The sequence below is a fragment of the Typopeltis vanoorti genome, chromosome 16, assembly GCF_054136105.1.
Source record: "Typopeltis vanoorti isolate ZY-2024b chromosome 16, IOZ_Tvanoo_1.0, whole genome shotgun sequence".
In the NCBI taxonomy this organism is placed as follows: Eukaryota; Metazoa; Arthropoda; class Arachnida; order Uropygi; family Thelyphonidae; genus Typopeltis; species Typopeltis vanoorti.
The window spans coordinates 73577739-73604725 of record NC_143564.1 but is presented as its reverse complement, the minus strand read 5'-3'; the positions used below and the strand labels follow the sequence as shown (position 1 = coordinate 73604725).

The 26987-nt window shown below is 35.9% G+C and overlaps 1 protein-coding gene across 2 annotated transcripts in view; it reads left to right on the top strand.

Annotated features, from left to right (window-relative positions):
• Positions 1 to 1600: 1600 nt before the first annotated feature.
• Positions 1601 to 26987, top strand: part of LOC150098130 (protein KRTCAP2 homolog) — a 125798-nt gene continuing 100411 nt past the window's right edge. For both annotated transcript variants that reach the window (XM_090405933.1, XM_090405932.1), the window contains exon 1: positions 1601 to 1723. In XM_090405933.1, coding sequence (XP_090262059.1) covers positions 1720 to 1723 — 4 coding nt within the window. In that variant the 5' untranslated portion in view covers positions 1601 to 1719. The remainder of the gene's footprint in view (positions 1724 to 26987) is intronic.

Below are 26987 nucleotides of genomic sequence, written 5' to 3'. Positions count from 1 at the left end.
GGGGAAATAGTTAAATCTGAATATGGCATTGGTTATGGTGGTGAGATGTACGACAGCTCTTCGGGGCAGCAGTTTAATTATTCTGTTTGTTATGCCATCTGGGCCAGGTTTTTTTTTATTCTTTAGCTTCTTTAGAACTTCATAGATTTCTGCTGGTGAGGTGTTTGCAGGTTTGCTGTTGCAGGTGTTGGCGAGTTTTAGTGCATGAGTAGTAGGGTAGGCACTAGTGACAAGATCAAGATCAAGATAAGATAAGGAATCGTGACGTTATTGGTCGCTGACGTCATTGTTGGGATTGGAGACCATCAAATTCAGATTTTCCTCTGTATTAGCAGTATCTTCGCTTTCCTCATCGTCTCTCGTTGTGGAGTACAGGTTAAAGTAGTCTGGTCATTCCACTTCAAATTTTTTTAGCAATTTTTTGAGTAGGGCTTAGCGCCAGTCCTTTGTCTAGTGTTTCTATCAGAGCGTCGGTGTCTATATCGGTCACAATTATCTAGTAGGTTTTGATGGGGGGGGGGATTGGTCAATTACTAAGACTAAAAATTAATAGCGAAACCTTACCTTTCGCTGAACGAATCTCAATCAAAATCCATTGCTCTGTATCGAATACTCAACCTCCCTTGTTCACTATCCTTTCAGAACACTACTTAATCACTTACTTCCACTTATCTCTATCAGAATCTATCAGTTCTGAATCCCCTATAATTTTTCACACTCACTGGCTAACGCCTAACCTCAATCTCGCCTAATAAATTCTTCTCTCTCGATCTAACCGTATCCTTCCCAATCCCGAACGGTTCAAGGCAAGCGATGTAAAGTCAAAACCTTTTATACAGGTTGCCCAGTCGTGACGTTACTTCATGTGCAAATGTTGTGTGCTTACACTTGGATGAAGAATTAAACCGACAATGTAATTTCTTGACATTTTTAATTTATAATAAATAGTGCATTTTGAAAAACATATCTTGAAGTTATATTATGAATGGAACTTCAGCACTTTTTGCTTCTACTATCTTCATAAACCTGATAATTTGACTAAGTACTGTACTGTACTATATAGATGAATTATTATTATTATTATTATTATTATTATTATTATTATTATTATTATTATTATTATTATTATTATTTTAAAGAACAAAGGAAACTACTGGGATAAGTCAGAAATTAAATAAACTAATGGCTATGAATTCACCAATAGCCTGGGCTCAGCTATCGGTGATTAATAAGGGTGAATCTGGTTATCAATCGATCTCCCAAAAAAAGTTGGTGCACTGCCTATTCCATTTCAGAATAAAACATATTAGAGTTGTATTTTATTTTTATTAATAATTTTCTCTCTCCCCTTTTCTTTACTTATTTATGACAGTTTATTTTTTATTTTTTTTTTATAGTTTCAACACGATTTATCAATAATTAAGTGACAAAGTATCTTTAATTTGTATTTCTTTAATTTAAAGTATCACGACTTTAATTTGTTCACAACACAACTTTACAAATATTTTTATTTTAGAAATGTTGCTTTTGTCTAGTTTAGAAGATTTAAACTTTCATTCAGAAACGAACTCTGCTTAATGATCGCAGTTTGCTTGTTCCGGCGGAAGTAGCTGCGTGGTAAGTTCCTCCAGACAGTCAACCTCGTTCATGACATGCCGATGTGTTTAAGTTCAAGTAACAAGTGGTTTTGCTACTTTTAATTGAATGCACTAAATATAAATGGGTACGGTACTTTATAGGGTTACGAATATTAACAGTAGTATTTCGTTTTGCTAGTTTTTCTACGTTGTTCTTAGTCTTCAGAAAATATCTAATATTATATGGTTTACGTTGTATATACCATCGTGTGCATAGAACAGATCTTATCTTTGGCTAAACATCACGAAGTGATCTTATCTGTTGCCCACCGGTTTAGTACTTTTTTTTAGTGTACTGTGTATTTAAAATGTTTAAGACAGTAGTATCAGATTTAAGACTGATTTTATTTATTTACTTATTTATTTGTGTGTATCTATTTATTTTTGAAGGTTAGAATCCTCGAAATGATTTTCCAGAGGATTCTGACCTTCAACCTCATCCTCGAGGAAGGAAGGAATGCATGCAGATGGTGATCGTGGACGTCATCGTTATCAGTATATGCCTTGGGCATTTACAGAACTTTTAGGTATTATATAGCGAATTGTGAAGGAAACGTTAGTGTTGGATAATTCAGTATTTGTTGGAAACTGAGTTTTGAACCTTTCGAATATGAGCAAAAGGGAAGGCCACGTGCGTAACATACAAATTTTGAGTGTGTGTGTGTGTTCTATATGCGCGCATAAACCATCTTATAGGGCAGATTTTTTTGTTGTTGTTGTTGGTAGAGATATAGTAATAATTATACTGAAATCTTCTCCCATATCTTCATTATTCTACACACCTTTTACATAAAACAGAATATCTCCTTGGGATATTATTTATGAGCTCCTTTGAGAATAGTTATATGTCTATAATTTTTTTATCATTAGTGGAAAACAGTATTTTTAATAATGATTTTGACTTTGACCTCGCTTTCAACCATTCATGTAAAAATACAGTAACAGTATACTTGCTTTCCTGGTAAAATTCTTAAGGACAGTTCAGTTTTTGAAATATTCAAAACTAGTCCAGGGTATAATAATTAAAAATCACTGTGAGCTATTGTTAACAAGAAATCAAAATAAAACTTATCACCATTCAAAAATACTTATTATGGAAATCCAAAATACGCCTTTAAACTCCATGCCACTGCTGCAATTATTCTGATTGCAAGCAACAAAATAAGTGACTATATTTGATGGCTGCTTTTCATAAGTGATGTTGATTGTACTGCTCTGTCAACCAGAATATGAAACTCATTCCATTTAAAATTTTAAGATATTTGATAAATGATATAAGCCTTAACAAATGCCCACTTGTGCATTCATTTTAATTATTTAATGGTATTAACTCACAGTATATCAGAAGAAAATAAAAAGTTATTAAGCTGTGATATTTTCTGAGTTTTAAATCAGTTTTTGGAGTGCAAACATTTTTCACATTGTACAATGACAATTAAGTATTTGTAAAAACAGTATAAAATTGTAATAGCAAGTCCTATCATTTCTCTCCCCCCTCCTCTTTCCCTATGGATATATATAAATAGAAAATTGTCTTAAAATAACTGTTCCCAAATATCCAATAAATTAGTGCATCCATGCTAGTTAAAATTTGAGGAGTGCATCATTGCAGCAGCTGACTTTGAGACTAGTTTCTTAGAGTTATAATGACCTGTATGCAGCACTGTAGTTTTCTTCCATTTGACTTTTGTGAGAGCAGATCAGGTATCTGGTCTCCCAGTCCTGACTTGCTGTAATGAATATTTCTTATGTTATTCTAAGCAGCTCCTCCTGTCTGTATACTTCATACACTGGTTATTAGAGGATGAGCATTATCCTTAGGAGAGCATATAAAGCATATAATCATCAGTAGTTTGATATTCACATTAAAAGTAATGTGAAGTTATATTTACTTGGCTGTCTTTTCAGATTTACTCTAGATATTGGAGATGGTAATTATGCATCAAGCATATGTGGAGAGCATACATTATTTTATCTATTTTAGAGGTTGTAACCTATGGCAAAAGAAAGGTGGCACAGAAAATTAAGTTCTGCAGTAAAAGCTGCATTGTCACTAGAATAAATAACCCTGGCAATTTGTGTTATTCTTTTAAGGATGATATTGTCTGCTGCTCTGTTGGTGAAAATAGTGCTCTTTGGTTGGAAAGTTTTTAGTTTACTTGTCTAGGATGTAAAGAATCTCTCTAAGGTATTTTCAGGTGAATGTAAATTAACCACACTCAAGCAGGGCTGACAGGACTTTTTCCTCTAGAAACTTTGAATTTTTAAGTCTGCAAAATAGAGATAAAATGATCACAGAATACATGCATTTTGCAGCTATGTGTTCTTTGTAGAGAGAATTAAATGCTTTATTATATATGAAACCAGGAACCAGTATCTTGGCCATGATATGCCATTGAGCAGAACACATTGAGGAAAGACAAGATAGATACTATACTTAATAATAAAACACGTAAAGACCACAGTAATAACTTTTAATTAATAGAGGTACAAATATGTCGTACTGAAATTAACTGTACATCTTTAGTGTCATACAAACAGTTAAAAGAATGGAATACAAAGTACAGAACAGTCGGTGGCTCACCAATTAACATTGTTGCTGTGTGCTAGGGGATTAATTACTAAATATTATTAAATAATCCTTTAAAGATAATTAATTTTTATTGATGGTTGCATAAAATAAGTCTCCCAGATTTTTGAGATAGAGAGACGGTCATTTCGATTTAGATTCGGCCTATGTAAAATAGCTTCACAACTTTCTTTAAAAAGGCGTTCATATTTGAACCTGCATCTATGGAGGAGAAGAACTTTATCCCACTGGATATTATGAGTAGTGTCAATGCTGTGTTGTGCTAGACCAGACTTATGAGGTTTCATGTATTCAATATAATATTGATGTTCCTTAATTCTTTTTTTCCACAGAATGGCCTGTTTGTCCAAAATAAGATACATTGCATTCACATGGTATTTGGTAAACACCTGCCAAAGATAGAGGTGACAGTTTATCTTTCGTAGATGGCAATAAATAAGAAATTTTGTTGATAGGAATATACGTGAGAATCAGATGATACTTTTTTAAAATTCTGCCTATCGGTTCTGAGATGCCTGGAATGTAAGGGATTGGAATTCTGCGGTCTGGTGAAGAAACTTGAGGTATTGGATCATAGGACTCAATTATCTGCTGGATTTGATTGGGGTTGTAACCATTTCATTCTATTAGCTTTTTTATAGTGGAAAGTTCTTGTTGTAAGATTACTGGAGAGGAGCACACTTTATGTGCTCTATTAATTAAGGATTTGATAATGCCAACTTTTTGAGATATGTGATGAGCAGACTTTTGATGAATGTATCTGCCAGCAAATGTAGGTTTTCGATAGACACTTGTTGACAAAGTACCAGAAGATGTACTTGTAAGGAGGATATCCAAGAATAGTAAACTACCAGAATTTTCTTTTTCCATGGTGAATTGAATATGTGGGTGAATGCTATTTATCTGTTGTAGAAATGTGGAGAGTTTTTCTTCAGCATGTGGCCAAATATCAAAAACATCGACATAACGAAACCAAAGAGAGGTTTGAGGATGAATGGATGAAATCATATTACCTTCGACATGTTCAAAAAATAGTTTGCCAAAAGCGGAGACAGAAGGCTACCCATGGCAGTACCATCAACTTGTTTGTAGATCTTGTTTTTCCAACTGAAAGAACCTGAGTGGATAATGAATTCAAAAATTACACCAGTATACATAGGGATCTCCTAGTGTATATTGGTTTTCTATAAATGGTGAATTTGAAATATGGTGTCTTTAGGAAGAATAGGCATTTTCATTTTTACTTATAGTCAGAGATGCTTTTTGGTGTTGGCTGTTTTAAAATGACGTAAATGTGTCTAACGTATATGAACCACAAAACCAGATAACAAAATGTTATCTACATAGGAAACAAGGCCCTCACTGCCTACTGTAGTGAGGGCCTTGTTTTCTATGTTCACTAATAGTTCACTACTAAGTGAACTATATAGGAATAGTTCACTACTAAGTGAACTATTCCTATATAGTTCACTTAAGTACTAATGTACTAAGTGAACTATATACGAATCAGCTAAAGAGGGAGAAACAATCACTGCAGTCTATCTAGTTTGAATATTGCATTTCCATTGAAAATAACCAGCATGAAAGGTGAATTTGAATAATTCAAAAATATGAGGGGAATGGGACTAAATGAATGAAATGATCTATTGATTAACATACCACTCTTTTAACTTCCCTTTAAATATTTCAGGAAATGATAACATATACTAAAATATTAATTAAAAAACTTTAATCAATACCTTTCAATATTTCGGCACTGCTGCATTGCAATCTTTTGGGAACATAAAACTATGATATGTGCATGCAGGCACTAACAAAGAGCAAATAAGGCTGAAGAAGACAACTGGCATTGGTCCTGGAGTCCTAAAGATGTCTCCCCCCCCCCCCTAGCGGGCTAAATTGGGTTGTCTTGGCTGATGTTCTAAGGATGCAACCTTCCCAAATTTGGGGAGTTTTTTAGAGCTGAGATTGATTCCTAGAACAATCTTTCATGTTTATATTTGCAATGGTGTATTATAATGGCTTTCTTCCATCGTATTCTGTAGTCGGTATCTAATGCATGGTCTGCAAGTCCTAAGTGGCTGTATTGGTGAAACTGGATGTAGTCTTTATGTTCGGATGTTCCTGATATTAGCTGTGCTGCCTGTTTGGCCATAGTAGGACAGTTTACAACTGTAAGAGACCTGGTATATTCCAGGTATGTCTAGGGGAAGTGGCTGGTCTTTGGTGGAGCAGATAAGGGATGCCAATTTCTTATGTGGTTTGTAACTGGTAGTCAGGTCATATTTTTTAAAGATTTTTGTGATCTTTTCAGATGTGCCCTGGATATATGGAATGGTGATAAATTTAGTATAATCTCTGTTAAGAAGTGGGGGGGGGGGAGGGTTGTGGTTAACTGGTTTTAATATTTTCTGGATTTTTTTGGGGTTGTAGCCATTGGCTAAGAAGGTGTTAAGGATGTGGTTAAGTTCAATAGTTAGGGCATTGTTGTCTGAACAGATTAATTTAGCCCTGTTATGTAGGGTTTTTATAATCCCATATTTTTGTGAGGAGTGCTGCCCTCTATGCAGCTGAAACTTGGACATTGAAGAAAGAAGAAATTAAGATTTCAGAAAGCTTTGAGATGAGAATTTGGAGAAGGATGGAAAAAATCAAATGGACAGATAAAATAACTAATAAAGAGGTCTTAAAAAGAGTAGAAGAAGAAAGAAGTCTGTTAAAGAGGATAAAAAGAAGAAAAGGAAACTGGATGGGACATATTCTGAGAGGAAATGAAATCACCAAAGATCCCATCGAAGGAAAAATAGACGGAAAAAGACCCAGAGGAAGAATAAGAAAAACAATGCTAGATGACATGCTGAATGGAGACCAGTACACAACCTTGAAAGAGAAGGCTCAGAACAGAAGGGAGTGGAAGGAAAGTTTTTGCTACTAAGAGAAGAACCTGCTCAATTGCAGAATACTGTTGTGAAGATTGTTGCGGGGGGGGGGTGATTGTTGGTGAATGGATATACCTGAATGTTTCTACCTACCTCCCCATTGAATATGATCCCACCAGCTCCCAAATCAGAACACTCCAAAAACTCCTTAAGAAGGTTACTTCTTGGTCTGAGGAAGTGACTAGCAGACTAAAACCTTTCAACTCTAGACTCCCCCACCCACCCCAAATATATGGACTACCAAAAATCCATAAGCAGAATGTACCGTTATGTCCCATTGTGGATGGCATTGATTCCCCCACATACAAATTAGCCAAATATTTAGCCAAAGTGCTCGCACATTATACTGGAAATATACCATCCCACATTAAAAACTCAGCCCACTTTAAAACCAGTATAGAGAACCTCTTATTCCAACACAGTGACCATAGTCAGTTTTGATGTCTCCTCCTTATTCACAAATGTCCCACTCAAAGATACCTTAGATCTCATTCAAACCCAATTTTCTCCCGATATCTCACCCTATTTAGTTTACCATGAACTCAGGCTATTTTGTTTGGCAGGGAAAATTCTACAAACAGATAAAGGGTACAGCCATGGGTTCTTCATCCCTGGCAAACTTCTTTATGGAGACTTTTGAAGGAAAAACCTTAAACTCAGCCCCACAAAATCCCACTGTCTGGCAATGCTACACGGATGATGTGTTTGCTATTTGGCCACATGGCTTAGACACACTTCACAACTTTTTAACATACTTAAACAATCAACATCCTAGAATACAGTTCACCTTGGAAAAAGAAAACAACAGTCTCCCTTTTCTAGACACCTTGATTACACGCCATTGATCCCTGGCTTTTTCTGTTTACAGAAACCCAATCCATACAGGCAAATACATTCACCAGCAAACCCCCCTCCCCCTCACAACAATATGGAGTTTTAAAATCCCTATATAACAGCTAAATTAATCTGTTCAGACAACAATGCCCTAACTACTGAAGGTTAACCACATCCTTAACACCTTCTTAGCCAATTGCTACAACCCCCCCCAAAAAATCCAGAAAATATTAAAACCAGTTAATCACAACCCCTCCCCCTTCCGCTCTTCTTAACAGAGATTACACTAAATTTATCACCATTTCGTATATCCAGAGCACATCTGAAAAGATCACAAAAATCTTAAAAAAATATGACCTGACAAACCACATAAGAAATTGGTATCCCTTATCCGTTCCACCAAAGACCAGCCACTTCCCCTAGACATACCTGGAATATACCAGGTCCCTTGCAGTTGTAAACTGTCCTACTATGGCCAAAAAGGCAGAACAGCTAATATCAGGATATCCGAACACAAAGACTACATCCAGTTTCACCAGTACACTCGGGACATGCATACATGCACTAGATATCCCACAGAATACTCTGGAAGAAAGCCACTATACTACACCATAGCAAATATAAATATGAAAGATTGTTCTTGGAATCAATCTCAGCTCTAAAAAAACTCCCATATCTCAACAAATTTGGGTGCATGAGACTGCCCCAAATTTGGGAAGCTTGCATCTTTAGAACATCAGCCGAGACAACCCAATTTAGCCTACTGGGGGTGGGGGAACCTTTAGGACTCTAGGACCAATTGTCTTCTTCAGCTTCATTTGCTCTTTGTTAGTGGCTGTGTGCACATATCATAATTTTATGTTCCCAGAAGATGACAATGTAGTATTGCTGATATATTGGAAGGTATTGATTAAATTTTTTTTAAATTAATATTTTAGTATGTGTTGTCATTTCCTGAAAAATTCAAAGTCATGTGTAACCAATGTATAAGTTTATCTTCAAGAAATATCACTCTTTTATTGATAATTATTAAATAGAAATGAAATATCAAGGATAATTATGATATATAAAGTTTGAATATTAGGCTTTTTTAAAGTTTTGAAATGAATACTTGCTTGTTCATCAAGGTTTGCCCAGCAAAATATCAACAGCTTATAAAATTATGCTTTTTTTATTCTTCTGATAGAAGCTGCTGCCAGTGCCTTAGCCTTTCTGCTTGTGCTTTTTTTTATGGGCTGCCTATTGTCCTTTGTAACTTTTTCATAAATTTCCTCTTCATTCATTATGTGTCATAGTAGATAGCTTCCTCGTATCAGATTCAGATGTATTCCTCTTATACATAATTAAGAGACAAATACTGACCATTCTGTCCATAGCTTTGCTCATGATAATACACCCCATTTTTCTTCATTTGACACATCTTGTAGTTTTCAGAATGTGAAAGCAGATATGATAGAGATATACAAGTTGGTAAAGGTATTTGTACCAACAAAAATTTCACTTCTATTTTTATTTTTATATAAATGAAGTGAAATTTTTCGGTTCATATCAGGTAATAAGAGATGTTGTATAATATTTCTTTGTTACATAACCCTCTCTTCATAACTGATCAAGATGATAGTGCCACCAATGACCCATAAATATTCCATTGTTACGTGGTGCTTCCTTATTATAGTAATTGCTATATGACTGAACACACAGCACTTCCCTTTGAAAGATAAACCAGAAGTCTGTACCACCCAATTCTTTTGTTTATATCTTCAAATCAGGAACAGGAAAGAGGATTTTTTGGCAACCTACCAAAAAAGTTATAGACATTAGTAGTCTTGGCTAATGGCAAATGAAGTAGTTACAGAGATAGAATGTGAAAGTTTAGTATTTTCAGGAAGGTAGAGAATATAGGATGGGGGGGGGGTACTACTGATGATAGCAGATGAATTGCAGCCGAAAAGAATAGAAGATAGATGGGAGGGTGGCTGTTCATTTGTAGCAGTCTGGTGTGAGATCAAAGCCAGTAAGACAAAATATACAGTTGGTTGTTGCCTGGGGTTCTATGGATGATACGGAAGACTTGTCGACAAATTAGTATAATAAGTGCAGATTGATTATTATGGAGGACTATAACTATGGAGATATAGACTAAAATGAAGAAAGATCACACCAGGAAGGCAATGAAAGTTATACACCTACTAAGAGATAATTACTTAGACAGCATATGGTGGAGGGGATTCAGGGTGTGAGAGTATTGGACCTGGTCACAGAATTGGTGAGCTCTCCATAACCAAAGTGGCCACGTTGCCTCTAATTGATGAAAGTGACCATGCAGTCTTGACTTGGGATATTGTAAAACAAGAGGAATATTCTGTCCAGAAGGGGTATATGTGTGGTGGAACTACAAGGCAGGTGATTATGACAAGCTTAGGAGGAAGCTTGAATCTGTGCCATGGCATAAAACCCTACAAGGGAAGGATATTAGTAGTGCATGAGAGAGTTAAAGAGCATCTAGAGGAAGCAATATTAAATTGTATATACCTAAGATAAGAAGGGTTAATCAGGTATGAGTTCAATGGATGAGTATTATTATTATTATCCTAAGACCCATGGAGTCAAAGACTCATCTAGGAGGTCCTTTTGTCATATACACACACACACACACACACACACATAGCTCATCATACCATTCACTCGAATTCTCTGCAGACACTACCCTCTCAGACAAGGCATTCCAATCATTCACAACTCTGCATGGAAAAAAACTTTCTTCTCACTCCCTTGCTCACCCTCTTTATACAGCTTCTAGATATGACTTCTAGTTCTCCACTGATCTCCCACTGTTTTCTGTAAAACCTCTCCAACATTGATCTTATAACAAACCTTGACTAACTTGTAGGTCTCTATTATATCATCCCCTTTTCCTCCTATCTATTAGACTCTGTAAATTGCATCTTCTCAATCTTTCCTCATATTCAACATTCCAGAGATCAGAAACTATCTTAGTCATTTGCCTCTGTACCCCTTACAACTTTAAAAGCATGAGCTGGAAGAAGAGAATGCTATGCAGGATATATAAGGAGAAAGGTGACCAGTATGGTTAGGAAGGCAAAATCAGATTACAAGAAGAATCTAGCTAAGCATATCAAAAGCAATCCCAAAGAATTCTTTTGTTATGTGGCAAGTAAGAGGAAGAATGACTATGGAAGATTAACTTTAATGAGTGCTGATGGTGGCAAAGCAGATAAAATAGTTGAGTGACCACTTTGCAAGAGTAGATCATTCAAGTTAGGTTACTGCTGACATATGAAATATTCACTTCAGAGACTGATGTCGAAACAGAAGTGGATGAATTTGGAGGTTCTTAGGATATTGCAGAATCTCAATCTAAATACAACTGTGGGATTAGATGGGATATCAGCTTGAGTTTGTGAGAATATGCAAGGAAACTGGCAATGCCTCTGACTAGGCTCTTTAAGTTTTAGCTCTGGTAGAGTTCCAAGGGAGTAGAAAGAAGGCCAAATAATTCTATTGCATAAAGGAGGTTCTAAGACTCCAGTAGCAAATTATAGATCAATCAGAATCAGGAGTGGTAAAAGTTATACAGTAAAAGTACTGGAGAAATTGGTCAGAAAGAGAATTCAAAATGGACGGATAAGAATTTGATACTTTATGAGGGACAGCATGGCTTTAAGGTTTGGTCATGCCTTAGTAATTTACTAACTTTTTATATTTTGAGCTGGATAAAGGAAAGGGCTACACAATGATTCTGCTGGATTTTGCCAGGGCATTTGCCAGAATAAAGATGGGACTCTTATGCAAATTAGAACAAATGGAAATGGATATGACACTGATATGTGGATAACAGGGTGGCTGCTAGACAGATATCAAAAAGTGGTATATGGAGCAGAATCGAGGCAAAAGCAAGTAACTAGTAGTGTGCCATAAAATTCAGATCAAGGACAACTGCTCTTTAATTTGTACATAAATTGAATAGGAAATAACCTGAAAGGAAATTTTGCTGATGATGCAAAATCAAGTAAAGTAATGGTTAATCAAGGTAATGCGAAGAGCTTGCAGGATGATTTAATATGGTCTAAAGATAATATGTCAGTTTATTGTGGAGAAATGTACATTTTGGGACAATTGGATTACAAACCGTGTATCACATTGATGCCACAGTACTTCAAAAAATAGATGAAGCTAGAGATTAAGGGATGGCAGTAGACAGAGTTGAAGTTTAGAGGACATATTGTTATGGTTGCTCATAAGATTACTAGGCTATTGAACACACCAACAAGTAGAGATAAGGAAGTTGTTATTCCTCTTTATAAGGGCCTTGATATGTCCACATCTGGATTACTGGACTTGGGTGTGGTCTCCTGAGTTTTTTGGGATAAGGACAGTGGAGAAGATTCAGAGGCGAGGGACCAATATGGCTAGTGGTTTGGGGAATGTTTCCGTGAGGATAGATTGAAGGGTTTGGATTGCAGAAGTTGGTTGATAGGAGAAAAAGAGGAATTATGGTAGAAACATTTAAGTTATTTAAAGTGTTTTATAAGATTGATGCAGGGGAAATGTTTCAGTACTTGGCTAGAGGAGCCAGATCAAGAGGTCATCTGTGGAAGTTGAATAAATTTGTCTGGTTAGTAGGAGTGTGAGGATTAGATCTTTTGCTTGGAGAGTTGTGAATGAGTGGAATGGGTTGTCACAGTCAGTTGTGAGTGCTCTATCTCTTTAATTGGTTCAAGGAGAGGTATGATAGAATGTGTTGTTTGGATCTGCATGGAGTCTTTGAACTCCATAGAGGTGCTCGTACAATAATAGTAATGATAGTCTACTTTCATCCGAATCCTCTTTCCTGTTGTTTTCTCCCTATCCTTCTCCTCTTCATCAGTGCTAACTGCCACCCTCAGCAGTCTGTTATGTATGTCTGTTCACATAGGCAGATTCTTATTTAATGCTTTATTCCAGTTCTCTGATATTAGTTGGAAGAAGAAGAAATAAGTAATGCTCTATCAGTATATCTCTATAAGCGACTTGAATATTATGTGTGCGTACACACACTTAGTTATTTGCATTCATTAATAAACAATGACTTCCTAGAAGAAAGCATGTTTCTCCACTGCTTAGCAGTTGGATTTGTTGTGCTCTAAGAAGATTTTAATGGAAATCACAAGCAGTTTTCATAGAGCAATATGATTTTACCTTGTGAAGTTATTTGTGGAATAATTTAGACAAGTTTATATTCAAGACTTCCATGAGCTCTCATGCACTGTAATGTTCTTGCACAATTGTATTATACTTTTGCCATGCTGACATTACCATTAGCTTTGTGACACATTATCTTTAGCTACATTATTGAGGATAAAGTTACCGTGAATCTTCTTTGTTAGTGTAACTTAATTTATTTGCTGTTTTATGGGAAATGTTATTTGTCAGAGTATCAGTTCTGCCTCTCGCAGTATTTAAATCTTCATGCCACATTAATTCCAAATTCTTGTAATGATTATTCTCAGGATCTGAATGTTTCTCATGCCAATCACATGCTTACATGCTTTAATATTTTGCATATTTTATGTGTGAATCCAGATTTTACCATTTTTTTCTCTGCTTTTCAGTCTGCCTCCTATGGATTTGTATCCCATTGTGTCAAAGTTTTCCAGTGACTTCAAGCAGTGATTGTTTATCATCATCCAGTTAGACTATCATCCTCCTTCCTTAAGACCTGAAGAAATTTTAAAAAGTTCATTGTTTGGTTTCCAGAGCAGAAGTTTGCATCATATATTGTGAATACCAAACATGGAAATATATTGATAGATTAGTTTAGCAAGTGCAGAGTAAGTAATTATGAAAGAATTTATACATGGAGGCATTAAATGGAAGGAGGAAAGATCATGTGAAGAAAGAAATGGAATTTATGGAGCTACTAACAGATAATTACCTGAAATTATAATTATTATTACAACATGATTCCTCTAAGGACTCACAGTGGGAGGGCACACTACTCTACTGTTCTCTGCTATATACATCTCACTATTTCCCATACTAAATTTTCCACTACACAACAACACTGCTATCATCAATGACATCTACCACACATCACCAACAATAACAGTAGATTTTATCTGTAAATTGCATGTGTTCTCATGACTGATTTGCTATACGCTGGATGAAAAATCCTGCTACCTCTGTACGATGATCGGCTAACTTACCTTCAATTGAAAAAGCCCGTAACAGCATGATGGAAGAAATCCAGAGTTTGAGAGTGTTGGATCTGGTGACATTATTAGAAGATTTGTCTATAACCAAGATCCTTGGTACTGCTTTTCTGATGAACTTCTATTTCCAATTTAATGCATAGCATTATACATGTCCGCAAGGAGATGTGCTTTGCATTATTGGAGATACTAAGACAAGGAGTGATGAGAACTTGGTCCACCTTTACTACGAGTTGTCTGAGTCCTGAAGATACTTTAGGTGCAAACTTTGTTTGCTTACACTTGGATAAAGGATTAAACTAAATTTATTATATTTTTATATAACAAAACCTGTGGTGAATTCATCACTAAAAACACGCGTACTAACCACAGTGATAACTTTTAATATGTAAATATTTCATCCCAAGTATCTTGGGACATCATCAGTACAGTAATTCAAACAATACTAGGTATAACATACAGTTAGGGTGCATGATTACAATGGAATCTCAATATGCGTGCAGTAACATGTTATAGAAGTAAATTAAAATATAGCTGAACAAAAAAAAATTTATGGAACTAGAAACACTTATCAAATACGTTAAATCAAGATCTGCTACAATTGATTATAAGTGTCTCAAAGAATTCGGGGATAAAAGCGATATTAATCTACATAATAAATACCTTAACCTGCTAAATTGATCTAAGAAGATCACTAACAAATTACCGACGGAGAAATGGGTAGTCAACTTATCTAACCATCCACTAACAACAGACAAATTAAATGTTCTAGCAAGAGGTCATAAATTTGTGATTTCACCTAAATGTTTCCCATATTTAGATTTCATACATAACATAGAGAGAAAAACATCGGCCATCTTTCCAGTGCTGAAGCCAATAGACTTCGTTTTGAGGTAGCAAAAGTAATCCACAATGGATTACTTTTGCTACCTTCGGACTTGAATATCCCACCATCAGAATTGAAAGCTCTTACCTCCTTAAAACGTAATAAAAACATAATCGTTACCAGAGCTGACAAAGGAAATACCACTGTGGTTCTTGATACAAATTCATATGACTGAGAAATGAATTTATTACTCAGAGATCTCAATACTTACAGCAAATTGGATTATGATTCTACAAAACGTCAACTCAGGAAATTAAATAAGTTGCTTGATGAAACCTCCACCTTAGATGAAGAAACAATTAAAAAACTCAAGACATACCATGCTAGACCTCCTAGAATTTATGGTTTACTGAAGCTTCACAAGATAAATGTTCCACTCAGACCCGTCGTAGATTCTATTAGCACTCAGACTTGATTCTTATCTAACCTTCTCCGTCCTCACATAGGCTATTCAGCCTCTTCAATCAAAAATTCCACAGAGTTTCACGCAAAAATAAGATTCAACTGTTAAAAACTGACTTCTTAATTAGCTTCGACATTGTCTCCCTCTTCACGAACATTCCCCATAAAGAAACAGTAGAATTATTAACTCAAAAATTTCCATCTGATATAGTTGAATTATTCAAATTTGTTATTACATCTGGTTTCTTCACCTGGAAAGGTAACATTTACAAGCAAGAAGAAGGAACAGCAATGGGATCTCCTTTATCACCAAACTTAGCAAACCTGTTTCTAGAACACCTGGAAGAAAAAATTTTCACTTTTGAACCCAAATCAAAAATTTGGCTATGATATGTCGACGATTTGCAGTTTGGGATCATCCCGAACAGGAATTAGAACTGTTTCTAGATAAAATAAACCTCCTTCACCCTCGCATCAACTTTACGCTAGAAAAAGAATCTCCACAGGGTATCTCCTTTCTGGATTTACACATTCAAAGAAAAGAAGATGGTTCCATCGCCACATCTGTCTATTGCAAGTCTACATTTTCAGATCGCTACATTTATAATTCTTCCGCTCATGATCCATCTCAGAAATTTGGGATCATTAAATCACTAGTTATTACCAGAGCACACAAATTCTGCTCCTCTGAAGAATCTCTCAACCTAGAACTAGAAATAATCAAAAATGCAGCCATACTAAATGGATATAATCTTAAAACAACTCAAAAAATCATCAGTCACTTCCCCACACATCAACCTAGACAAGAAGTCCATAGGATTCCCCTACCTTATGTCAAGGCATCTCCGAACGTCTTTCAAAAATTCTGAAGAAATACAATTTTGCCACTACTTACAAACCCATCAACCAGATCTATAACTTATTACCTTCTCTTAAGGAAACATCTTACCTCTGATGTTACCTGGCATTTATGAGATCCCATGTTCCTGCAATTTGTCTTGCTTTGGACAGACAAGTAGATCTGTTCAGAAACACATCAGGGAACATCAAGACCACATTCGTCTTTTCAAAGCACAGAAATCTGGTCTCTCTCTCAACACTGAGTTCAAAATCCAAGCCATAGGATCCATTGGGAAAAGTCGAAACTTTTACATAGATCTTTATATAAACATGAACGTTTACATAAAGAAAATGCTGAAGCCCTACCACACAGACCAAATTTAAACTGCAATGACATTCTTACTATTCCTAAAGTATGGGAATTGTCATACAAAATTGTGTAAAATAATCTTTATATATGTTTTTTTTTTTTAATTTATTTTTTTTGTTCAGCTATAAGGGGGACTGGAAAGTAATCAATTATTTTTAATAGGTCATTTTTAGCCAATTGTTTTTTCTTAAATAACACATAAATTATTAAATTTGATTTTTATTTAAATATTAGCATTACTTTTCTGTTTAAAAATCTTTTTTTTTTTTTTTTTAAATTTTAGATTATTTTTTTAATATGGCGGACTTTAAAGTTGAAGAGCATCATTTACGTCATTGTTGTTTATTTTTTTTAACATTATATATTAGAACACAGAAACTAAGTAAATAATTAATTTATTAACTTATTGCTGATATTTCGCTGGTGTTATAACCAGCATCTTCAGAGCACAAAAACACAGTTTGTCACAATACACGAGACTATAACAACATGGTGTAATCAACGGACTAGTTAAACAAAATTGTAGCAGCAACACAAAGACTAGAGTCCTGATTTCTGGCGCCCTCTATCTGAAAAAAAAAAAAACCCAATTAGTTCTTTCTTAAGATGACTGTCTCCCAGATCTTAGGCAAGTTAATACAGCCATATTTGTTGAGATTTGGAGTGTGTTTCAGGGCTTCTGTCGCCTCTAAGAACAATCTCTCCGACTTGTAATAGCTTCTGTGTAGTACTTTTGTGTTTTTCCAGTTGATCCTGTGTGCAGGGGTATCGAGCATGGTCTGCTAAGCCTGACTTGCCATAGTGATAATTCCGGACGTATCTTTTGTGTTCGTTGATGCGGATGTTCACAAACTGGCTTGACATTTAGCAAAGCTACTACCCACTCTCACAAACAATTCTCCCTCCTCTGTCAAAAATTCAGCCCACCTAAAAAGCATCTTACAACACCTTACCCTAAAAAGCTCAGACTTAATAGTAAGCTTTGATATCACCTCACTATTCACAAATGTACCACTAATAGAAACCCTCAATCTACTGAAGCCACACTTCCACCCTGATATATTTGAACTATTCAAATTCACAATACATGCAGGATATTTCACATAGAAAGGGAAAATTTACAAACAAATAGATAGGCCCCCCCCCCTTCCTCCCTCTAGCCAACTTTTACATGGAACACCTGGAAAAACTAGCAATCAATACAGCCACTCTGAAGCCAACACTTTGGCTACGCTATGTTGACGATGTGCTTGCTATTTGGCCACATGGCCCAGAGATATTGAAAACATTCCTAGCGCATTTAAATAGCCAACATCCAAAAATCCACTTTACAATGGAACTGGAAGCTAATAACTGTTTGCCCTTCCTGGATACACTTATCACATGTCTTCCAGATGGTTCCTTATCATTTTCAGTTTTTAGAAAACCCACACGTACAGGGAGATACTTACACAAACAATCACACCATCATCCTTCTCAACAATATGGCATTTTAAAAATGCTAACCCATAGAGCGAGAGCAATCTGTTCCAATGACAATGCTCTTGCTGCTGAATGGACTCACTTATGCCACACCTTCTTGGCCAATGGCTATAATCCCTCCCACCATCCACCACAGAGAACTACAACAAAACAGTCGCCATTCCATACATTAAAGGCACATCTGATAAGATTTCAAGAATTCTTAATAAACATAAACTATGCACTACATTCAGACCATGTAGCAAATTAGCAACCCTTATCCGCTCACCCAAGGACAGCATTCCCCCTATATAACATCCAGGAGTCTACCAAGTACCCTGCTCATGTAATCAAGCCTACTATGGTCAAACAGGAAGAACTGTGAACATCCGCATCAATGAACACAAAGGATACGTCCGGAATTATCACTATGGCAAGTCGGGCTTAGCAGACCATGCTCTTGATACTCCTGCACACAGGATCAACTGGAAAAACACAAAAGTACTACACAGAAGCTCTTACAAGTCGGAGAGATTGTTCTTAGAGGTGACAGAAGCCCTGAAACGCACTCCAAATCTCAACAAATATGGCTGTATTAACTTGCCTAAGCTCTGGGAGACAGTCATCTTAAGAAAAAACTAATTGTTGTTTTTTTTTTCTTTTCAGATAGAGGGCACCAAAAATCAGGACTCTAGTCTTTGTGTTGCTGCTACAATTTTGTTTAACTAGTCCGTTGATTACACCATGTTGTTATAGTCTCGTGTATTGTGACAAACTGTGTTTTTGTGCTCTGAAGATGCTGGTTATAACACCAGCGAAATATCAGCAATAAGTTAATAAATTAATTATTTACTTAGTTTCTGTGTTCTAATATATACCGTTAAAAAAAAATAAACAACATGTTCGACGAACACATAATTCTGGCCACACATTTACGTCATTGTATGCTGTTTTTGTTTCACCAAGGAAAGAATGCTACCGAGGCTACCAAATTCATTTGCTCAACTTATGTAGACATATTGAAGGTTAACAAATGTCAGCGATGGTTTAGGAGATTTGCAGAAAAAAATTTTGATCTCTCTGATCGTCCTCAATCTGGAAGACCTCTTACTCTAAATGACGATGCTCTTAAGACTCTCATTGAATCAGATCCAAATCAAACCATACAAGAATTAGCAGAGAAACTTAATTCAAAATAGTCAACTGTCCAAGAGCACTTACATAAGAGTGGCAAGATTCTTAAACAGGATGTATGGGTACTGCATGAACTGTTAGAAAACAATAAAGCACAGAGACAGGCGATTTGCAATTCGTTGTTGATCAGACAATGAAATGATGCCTTTTTGGAACGAGTCGTAACTGGCGAGAAAAATGGGTGCTGTATAAGAATAATAAATGCGAAAACCAGTGGTTTTCTCCAAATCAAACTCCAATTCCAACACCTAAAGATGGACTTCATCCACGAAAGGTTCTGTTGTGCGTTTGGTGGGATATTCATGGAATTATTCATTACGAACTCATGGAACAAGGCAAGACTTATCACAGCAGCCATCTACTGTGAACAATTAGAGCGACTACATCAAGCATTGTTAATGAAACATCCTGCACTTGTCAATCGAAAAGGAGTAATTTTGCAGCAAGATAATGAAAAACCATTATCTTGCTGCAAAATTATCCATTATCTTGCATTCTGCAAGAATGACTCAAGAAAAAATTAGGCAGTTAGGGTGGGAACTTCTACCACATCCTCCATATTCGCCAGATATTGCCCCTAGTGCCTATCACTTATTCAGGTCCTTAGAACACAGCATAAGAAATAAATCCTTCCATTTGCAAGATCCAAAGGAGTTTGATATCATTTTTTGCCTCCAAAGAAAAAAAACTTTTTTCAAAAAAGGAATTCTAAACTTAGTAGATCGTTAGAATAAGGTTATAATTAACAATGGCGATTATATAGTTGAATAATGTTAATTTGTTTTTTCATAAAATTTATATTAAAAATGTAGTTCAAAAAATCGATTACTTTCCTGTCCCCTTATATATTTCAATTTACTTCTAAAACACGTTAGTGCATGCATATTGAGATTCCATTGTAATCATGTGCCCTAACTATATGTTATTCCTAGTATTGTTTGAATTACTGTGCTGATGATGTCTCAAGGTACTTGGGATGAAATATTTATGTATTAAAAGTTATCACTGGTTAGTACGTGTGTTTTTAGTGATAAATTTATTATAGTCTAACCAAGTGAAAAATAAACTTCCAACATCTTTCTCTAAATCCAGAATAATTCACTAATAAGGTGGTAAATGTTTTGGCAACTCATATAGGTAAATATGACCTCTTCACTGCTTCTGCCTTAGTATCACCACTTCTGGGTCTGACTGACGAGACCTCAATAAAGGTTGAAACTGGTGTGGGTAGTGGCCCTTCCCTTAATGCATAGCATTATACATGTCTGCAAGGAGATGTGCTTTGCGTTATGGGAGATACTAAGACAAGGAGTGAGAGCTTGGTCCATCTTTACTATCAGTTGTCTCAGTCCTGAAGATACTTCAGGTGCAAATTGTTTACTTGCACTTGAATAAAGGATTAAACTAAATTTATTATAACTTCTATTTCCCCCCCCCCCCCCCCCCACACACTCTTTTTATTCTCTCTGAAAAAATGCAGTATCTCACTTTCTTCCCTGCCTCAGTGATAACATTCTTCTCCATCAACCAGGGCTGACTGCTTTGAATTTTTGGTGAAGTTGAACTGAAAAGTGCCCAAAATTTCTTATTCCTGATTATTCTGGCATTCATAAAGAAGCATTGCTATAACTTCTTTGGACCAAAGTACCTTCATCTCTCTCTTTCACATATTTCAGGAAATTGAATAAAGTAATGAATTACTTTATTCAGTTTCCTTGGATGTATGCAAAGTTACACATACAGCTCATTATGCACCTGCCAAATAGTATTTTTGTCTGTAAATTGCATGTGTTCTCTTTGCCGATTTACTGAATGCAAAATGAAAAACCAATTTCCAGGAGAAAATCCATTTGCCTTTGTGTGAGATCAGCTAATTCACCTTCATTTGAAAAAAAAAAAAAATCTATTTATAGATTCCTTTTGTAATAATGAAAATTAATAAGATCTTTTCCAGCAAAAGGATCCAGTGTATTGCTGGTCTTCACTTTTTTATGGAGTCTTATATTGATCCTGTTCACCTTCAAATGCTATATCTTACTTTTTTTCAATAAATATTTCATTTTGTAGAAACTGTTTTGGACACCAAACACAAAACAAACTTCTTTGTAAAAAATAATAAATACAGATTATGTATGTAAACCATTGTTTCTTTATTCATAAAATTTTCATTGAACTTTCAGTATGACTTGAAAGATGGAAATAGCACCAAGTGTACATGACAAGAGAACTAACCAGGCAGATATGCTGTTGTGAGTTGTAGTAGAGTTACATAGTCTCACAATAAGTAAAACTCTTTTTCACTAGAGGTCATGCCAATAGAATAACCGGTGCTACACACCAGAAATGCCTCACGGCGCATAATAATTTTGTGTGCGGGTGGAGAAATGGGTTTTTTTACCGAATTCAAATTTACTATACAAAGCCAATTACTATAGGCAAATGAATTCTACGATCTTCGAAAAGTGGGCAGAAGAAAATCTGATTCCAAACCTTCCTAAAAATTCTGTTGTTATAATTGATAACGCTATTCGATTAAACTATTCGATATCACTCTATTTGATTAAACAAACTTCCAAAGTTCCAGAGAGCCAATCCATAAGAAGCAAGTTCTTATGGATTGGCTCTCTGCAAATAACATTTCTCATTCCCCAGATATGCAAAAAATTGAATTTCTTAATTTGGTCAAAAGAAACTCGCCCACAACTAAGCTATTTAAATTCGACACGATGCTCAAAGAGCATAGATTTCTATCTTTGAGGCTACCTCCATATCATTGCGATATTAATGCTATTGAGTGTTTGGGCAGAAGTGAAAAGTTTCATTCGCCATCGCAACGTAACTGGAGATATTGACATGTCGAAACTTTTTAACCTTTCAGAATAGGCAACTGAAAATATTACAGTTCAAAACTGGGGAAAATATCTTTCATGTCACCTCATTGGAAAATATGTATTGGGACAGAGACTGGATTATCGAAGAATTATGCGAACCTTTGGTGATCAGTTTAAGTGAAAGTAATGGCGATTCGGACACCGATTCAGATGACTATGAAGATTAAAAGGATTTGATAATGGTTTTTTTCCCAACCTTTTTTTGCATGGGTTTGTTAAAAGTCACAGCAAGTCATAAATACTTAATCGGTTTAGGACATTAAAGTGTCTCAGTTCTCTCAACTGTAAGTTTAGAATATCTAAGTTCATTTGAAAAAATTTCCGTTTTTCATTATAATTATTTTTATTTTATAGAAAACTTTCTTAAAAATAAACTTAGTTAAATTTTTGTTTTATGCTATACCTTTTTTTAATTTTGTTAATACTGTACGTACATTTTTCCAACTGTTATACAAGCAAAATAGTTAAACTTTAAACACTACAATGTTCGTAAAAGAAAAGCTAAATTTTCCGACCTATAATAATAAACGAACACATCCCAGAAGACTGATTGATTACCCTATTATTGGAATGGATTCTCCTTTTTCTGACATGCGCAGAAGTCTCAAAGGACCTCTAATTGGTGGGTGAACTATACTTAGTTGGGTAGCCTTTAGCATTAATTACGACTTTACAACGCCTTTCCATGGAGTGAACCAAGTTTTTTAGTTCTGCAGCTGTTATAATGTGAAACCAAGATTGAATTATTGCCTCTATTAATTGGGTTTTATTGCTGGGTTGCTTCTTACTAACAAGTTTCTTTAGTTGGCTCCATAGATTTTTGATTGGGTCTAGGCTATTCCCAGGCCATTCCAGTAGTGGAATATGATTATCTTGAAACCACTTTTTGCACATAGCAGCAACATGACGTGGAGCTGAATCCTGTTGAAATATAAATGCGTCATTATTTTGGAAAAGATCACGTGCGGAAGCCTTCAGTTTGGGCTCAAGTATTTCATTTATGTACGAGGACTGTTCAATAAGTAATAAGACTAATTTCACTGTCACAAAACCACTCATCACAATATTAATTTCTGTGGAATAAAGAAATGTTGCTATCTGTATTAACAAAAGAGGTTGATAGATGGCGTATACGGGCTGATGTGCCAGAGTGTCACATTACTAAACGCAAGCTTGTTTCGGCGCGCCTACGAGCCGTGACCAGTTGTCGAAATGGAAGCGTCCTTGGTACAGCATTATGTGATTAAATTTTGTGTGCGTCTGCAAAAATCGGCATCAGACACTTTTAACATGATACGCGAAGCTTTCCACGATGAAGCAATGTAGAGGGCAAGTGCTTTTCGCTGGCATAAAACTTTTAAGGAAGGAAGGCAAAATGTGGAAGATCTTGAACATGAGGGAAGACCTTCAATGTCCATCACAGAAACAATGATCAACACAGCAGCGATTATCATCAAGGAGGATCGCAGAATTACAGTATGCCAGCTGCATGTTGTCCTGAATATTTCTGTGAGAAGTGTTCACCCAATCATGGCTGAACATTTGGGACTGAAGCGTGTTTGTGCCCGATGGATTCCCAAACTCTTGACACCGGTTGTATCACTATGACCCTACAATGAAACAACAAAGCAGTGAATGGAAGCATCCGTCTTCACCTACCCCCCAAGAAAGCAAAAACTGTAAAATCGGCTGGTAAAGTTATGACCATAATGTTTTTTGACTACGAAGGCATTGTTTACCAACACGCTGTAGAACCCGGCAATACTGTAAATGGCTGTGGATGCTATGTGGATGTTTTACGGACAATGGTACAGCACGTCAAAAGGAAGCGTCCATTGCTGAAGAATGGCTTCTTATTGCACCACGATAATGCAAGGCCACATATTGCTGGTGGTGTAGTGGACGTTTTGCAGAAGAACAACATAGATATCCTACCACACCTCCATACAGTCCTGATCTCGCACCATGCGATTTCTGGCTGTTTCCTCAGCTCAAGAAACCACTAAGAGGCTGCCATTTCGAAAGCAACAAAGCATGTGTAAAAGCTGCAGAGGCGGTTTTGAAAGAACTCTCAAAAAAACAGACTTTCATGTGTTTAAGAAGTGGACGTAACGTTGGGACAAATGCATCGCCTCTCACGGTAGTTACTTCGAAAAAGAATATGTAAATGATGACGATTAAAGGTAATCTGTTTTCTGTATAAATATAGTCTTATAACTTATTGAACAGCCTCCGTATTTTGGGACATTTATATTCCCATTAATCATGCAAATTCTGCCCACACCTTTTGATGTCATACAACCCCAGATCATAACACTAAGTGGTTGTTTCATGGTAGGTGTAATGCAATCAGGATGCAAATCTTCTTCAATTCTTCTCCTTATGTGTTTTATGCCATCACTACCAAACAGGGAGATTTTGGTCTCATCACTCCAAACAACACTGTTCCACTGTCCAGTTAACATGGGTTTTAGCCCAGTTTAATCTTTTCAACCTTTGTTTGAGAGATAAAAATGGCTTTTTTTCGTGGAATTGTAGCATTTAGATCAAATTCCTGCAGTCTACGCCCTTACAGTCCTTGCACTCAACTTCACATTGTATTGCACCATTCCATCTTGTATACACCCAGATGATTTTCTTCTGTCAGGTAGGCGCAGTCTCTCAATTCTTCTATCATCACTTGCTGTTGTGCACCTTTTCCTGCCTTTACCAGTCTGGTTTTGTAGTGACCGAGTCTCCTTATACCTGTTCAAAAATTTAGAAATGCCACCTTTGGTTAAGTTTCCACCAATTTTTCTTCCAATTTCTTCATAACTGTAGCCTTGTTCACTTAATAGTACTATTTTACATCACTTTCTGGGTGACCAGTGAACTCTTTGAGCAATTTCTTTAATTTTATTATGTTTTACAAGCTCACTAAATGAAAGACCACAGAAAAAAAAAAAAAACGAACTTGATAGCAATGACATAACACACTGACAAATTTCCTCCTCTCAGCTCCAATACATGACATCAATAGCTGAATCCTACTGTAGCCTTATTGGCTCATTGCCAAAACAAGATGATGACACCTGATTGGCTCTCTAAACACTCATGCCCATTGGCTACATTCAAATGAAGAAAACTACTTCATATCAACCTAAGCAGGTTATTTGGCTATAACTTTTTATATAGAATACAGATAATTGAACAAACTTTGTTACATTACATTCTTGATTAAATTATCCTTCCATTGATATATCATTTTATGGTATTACACTAAAAAAAAAGTGGTGTTATGAGCCATCGAACTTCAAAAATACCTTTCCAAAAGGTTTCCACAATTTTGGCCACTAGTGTAGGTTACTTTGATAACTGAAATAACCATTGAGGAAACTGTACTAGTGAATGAATAATGAGACATAAAACTGATGATAGATTTTCAGAGGGTGAAATACAGACCATAAGGTGGTCTGGTAAGTATGCTTCTATGCTAAACCAGGTCAGATTCCCTTGTATGTCAATTGATCATACAAGCTTCTCCAGATTTTTTCATGGGCTTAATATGTGTCTTAGTTAAAGATCGGTACTATCAACATAAGAAGCCTGAATGGCAAAGAAATGGAGCTAGCTGAGGAATTAGATAAGTACCAGATCGACATAATAGGGGTGACTGAAACAAAAAAGACAAAAACTGGTGAGATCTTTCTGAGCAATAAATACAAAATGTTATATTCAGGAAATGACAATCAAAAGGAGTAGCCATAGTATTCAACACACAAAATACGAAGCTAATCTTCTTGAATGGCAGTCAGTCTCAAGTAGAGTGATGTGAGCAAATATCAGAATGGGGAATTGGAGAATGAGACTTATTTGTGCCAATGGTCCCACAGAAGGTTCTACTAAGGTAGAAGTGGAGTAATTTTTTGATGAGTTAGAAAAAGCAACTGACACAATGAAAAAGGAAAAGTTGGTCCTTGTTGGGAATCTAAATAGCAGAGTAGGAAATGATTGTGAGACATACAAAAATATTTTGGTAAAATTTATAGAAAAGAGCAAATAATAATATTTGCCATTATTAAGAGCAAAGCTAATAATAATGGCATATACCTGTTGGATTTCTGCTCAGGACATGGACCGGTTATTACTAACCATGTTCCAACATAAAAATGTGCACAAATTCACATGGAGATAAGAAGCAAGCAATAAGAAAAATCTCATTGACTATGTTATTGTTGATAGTGATGTTTTCTCCCTGGTGCAGGACACCAGAGTGTACAGAGGATTTGAAATTGGAAGTGATCACTATTTAGTCTTCAGCAGGATAAAATCGAATTTCATATTGAAAATAAAAATATGCAAGAAATTTTTAAAGCAAATAAAAGTTGAGCAGCTCTCAGATGTGAACTGTAGAACTAAAGTACACAGATTATTGAAGGAAAAATGAAAGAGTTTTAGAACAGTAACTAAACCTTGGAGATTCAGTGGCAAGTCTTGAAGAAAACCCTGATTGATTCAGCCAGAGAAGCACGTGGTGAGGTAGTCTGCAAGGATAGAAAAATCAGACCTCTGTGGTGGACACAGGAAGTTAAAGATACTGGCAAATAAGTCAGCTTTTGCTCTTAGAGAATACAGAGACAAATATAAGAAAGCTAAACACTGCGTAAAACTAGCTAAACATGTCACGGGAGGACTTTGGCAAGAACATAGAAAATAAATATCAAGAAGGTGGTAAGATATTCTGGAGGTTGT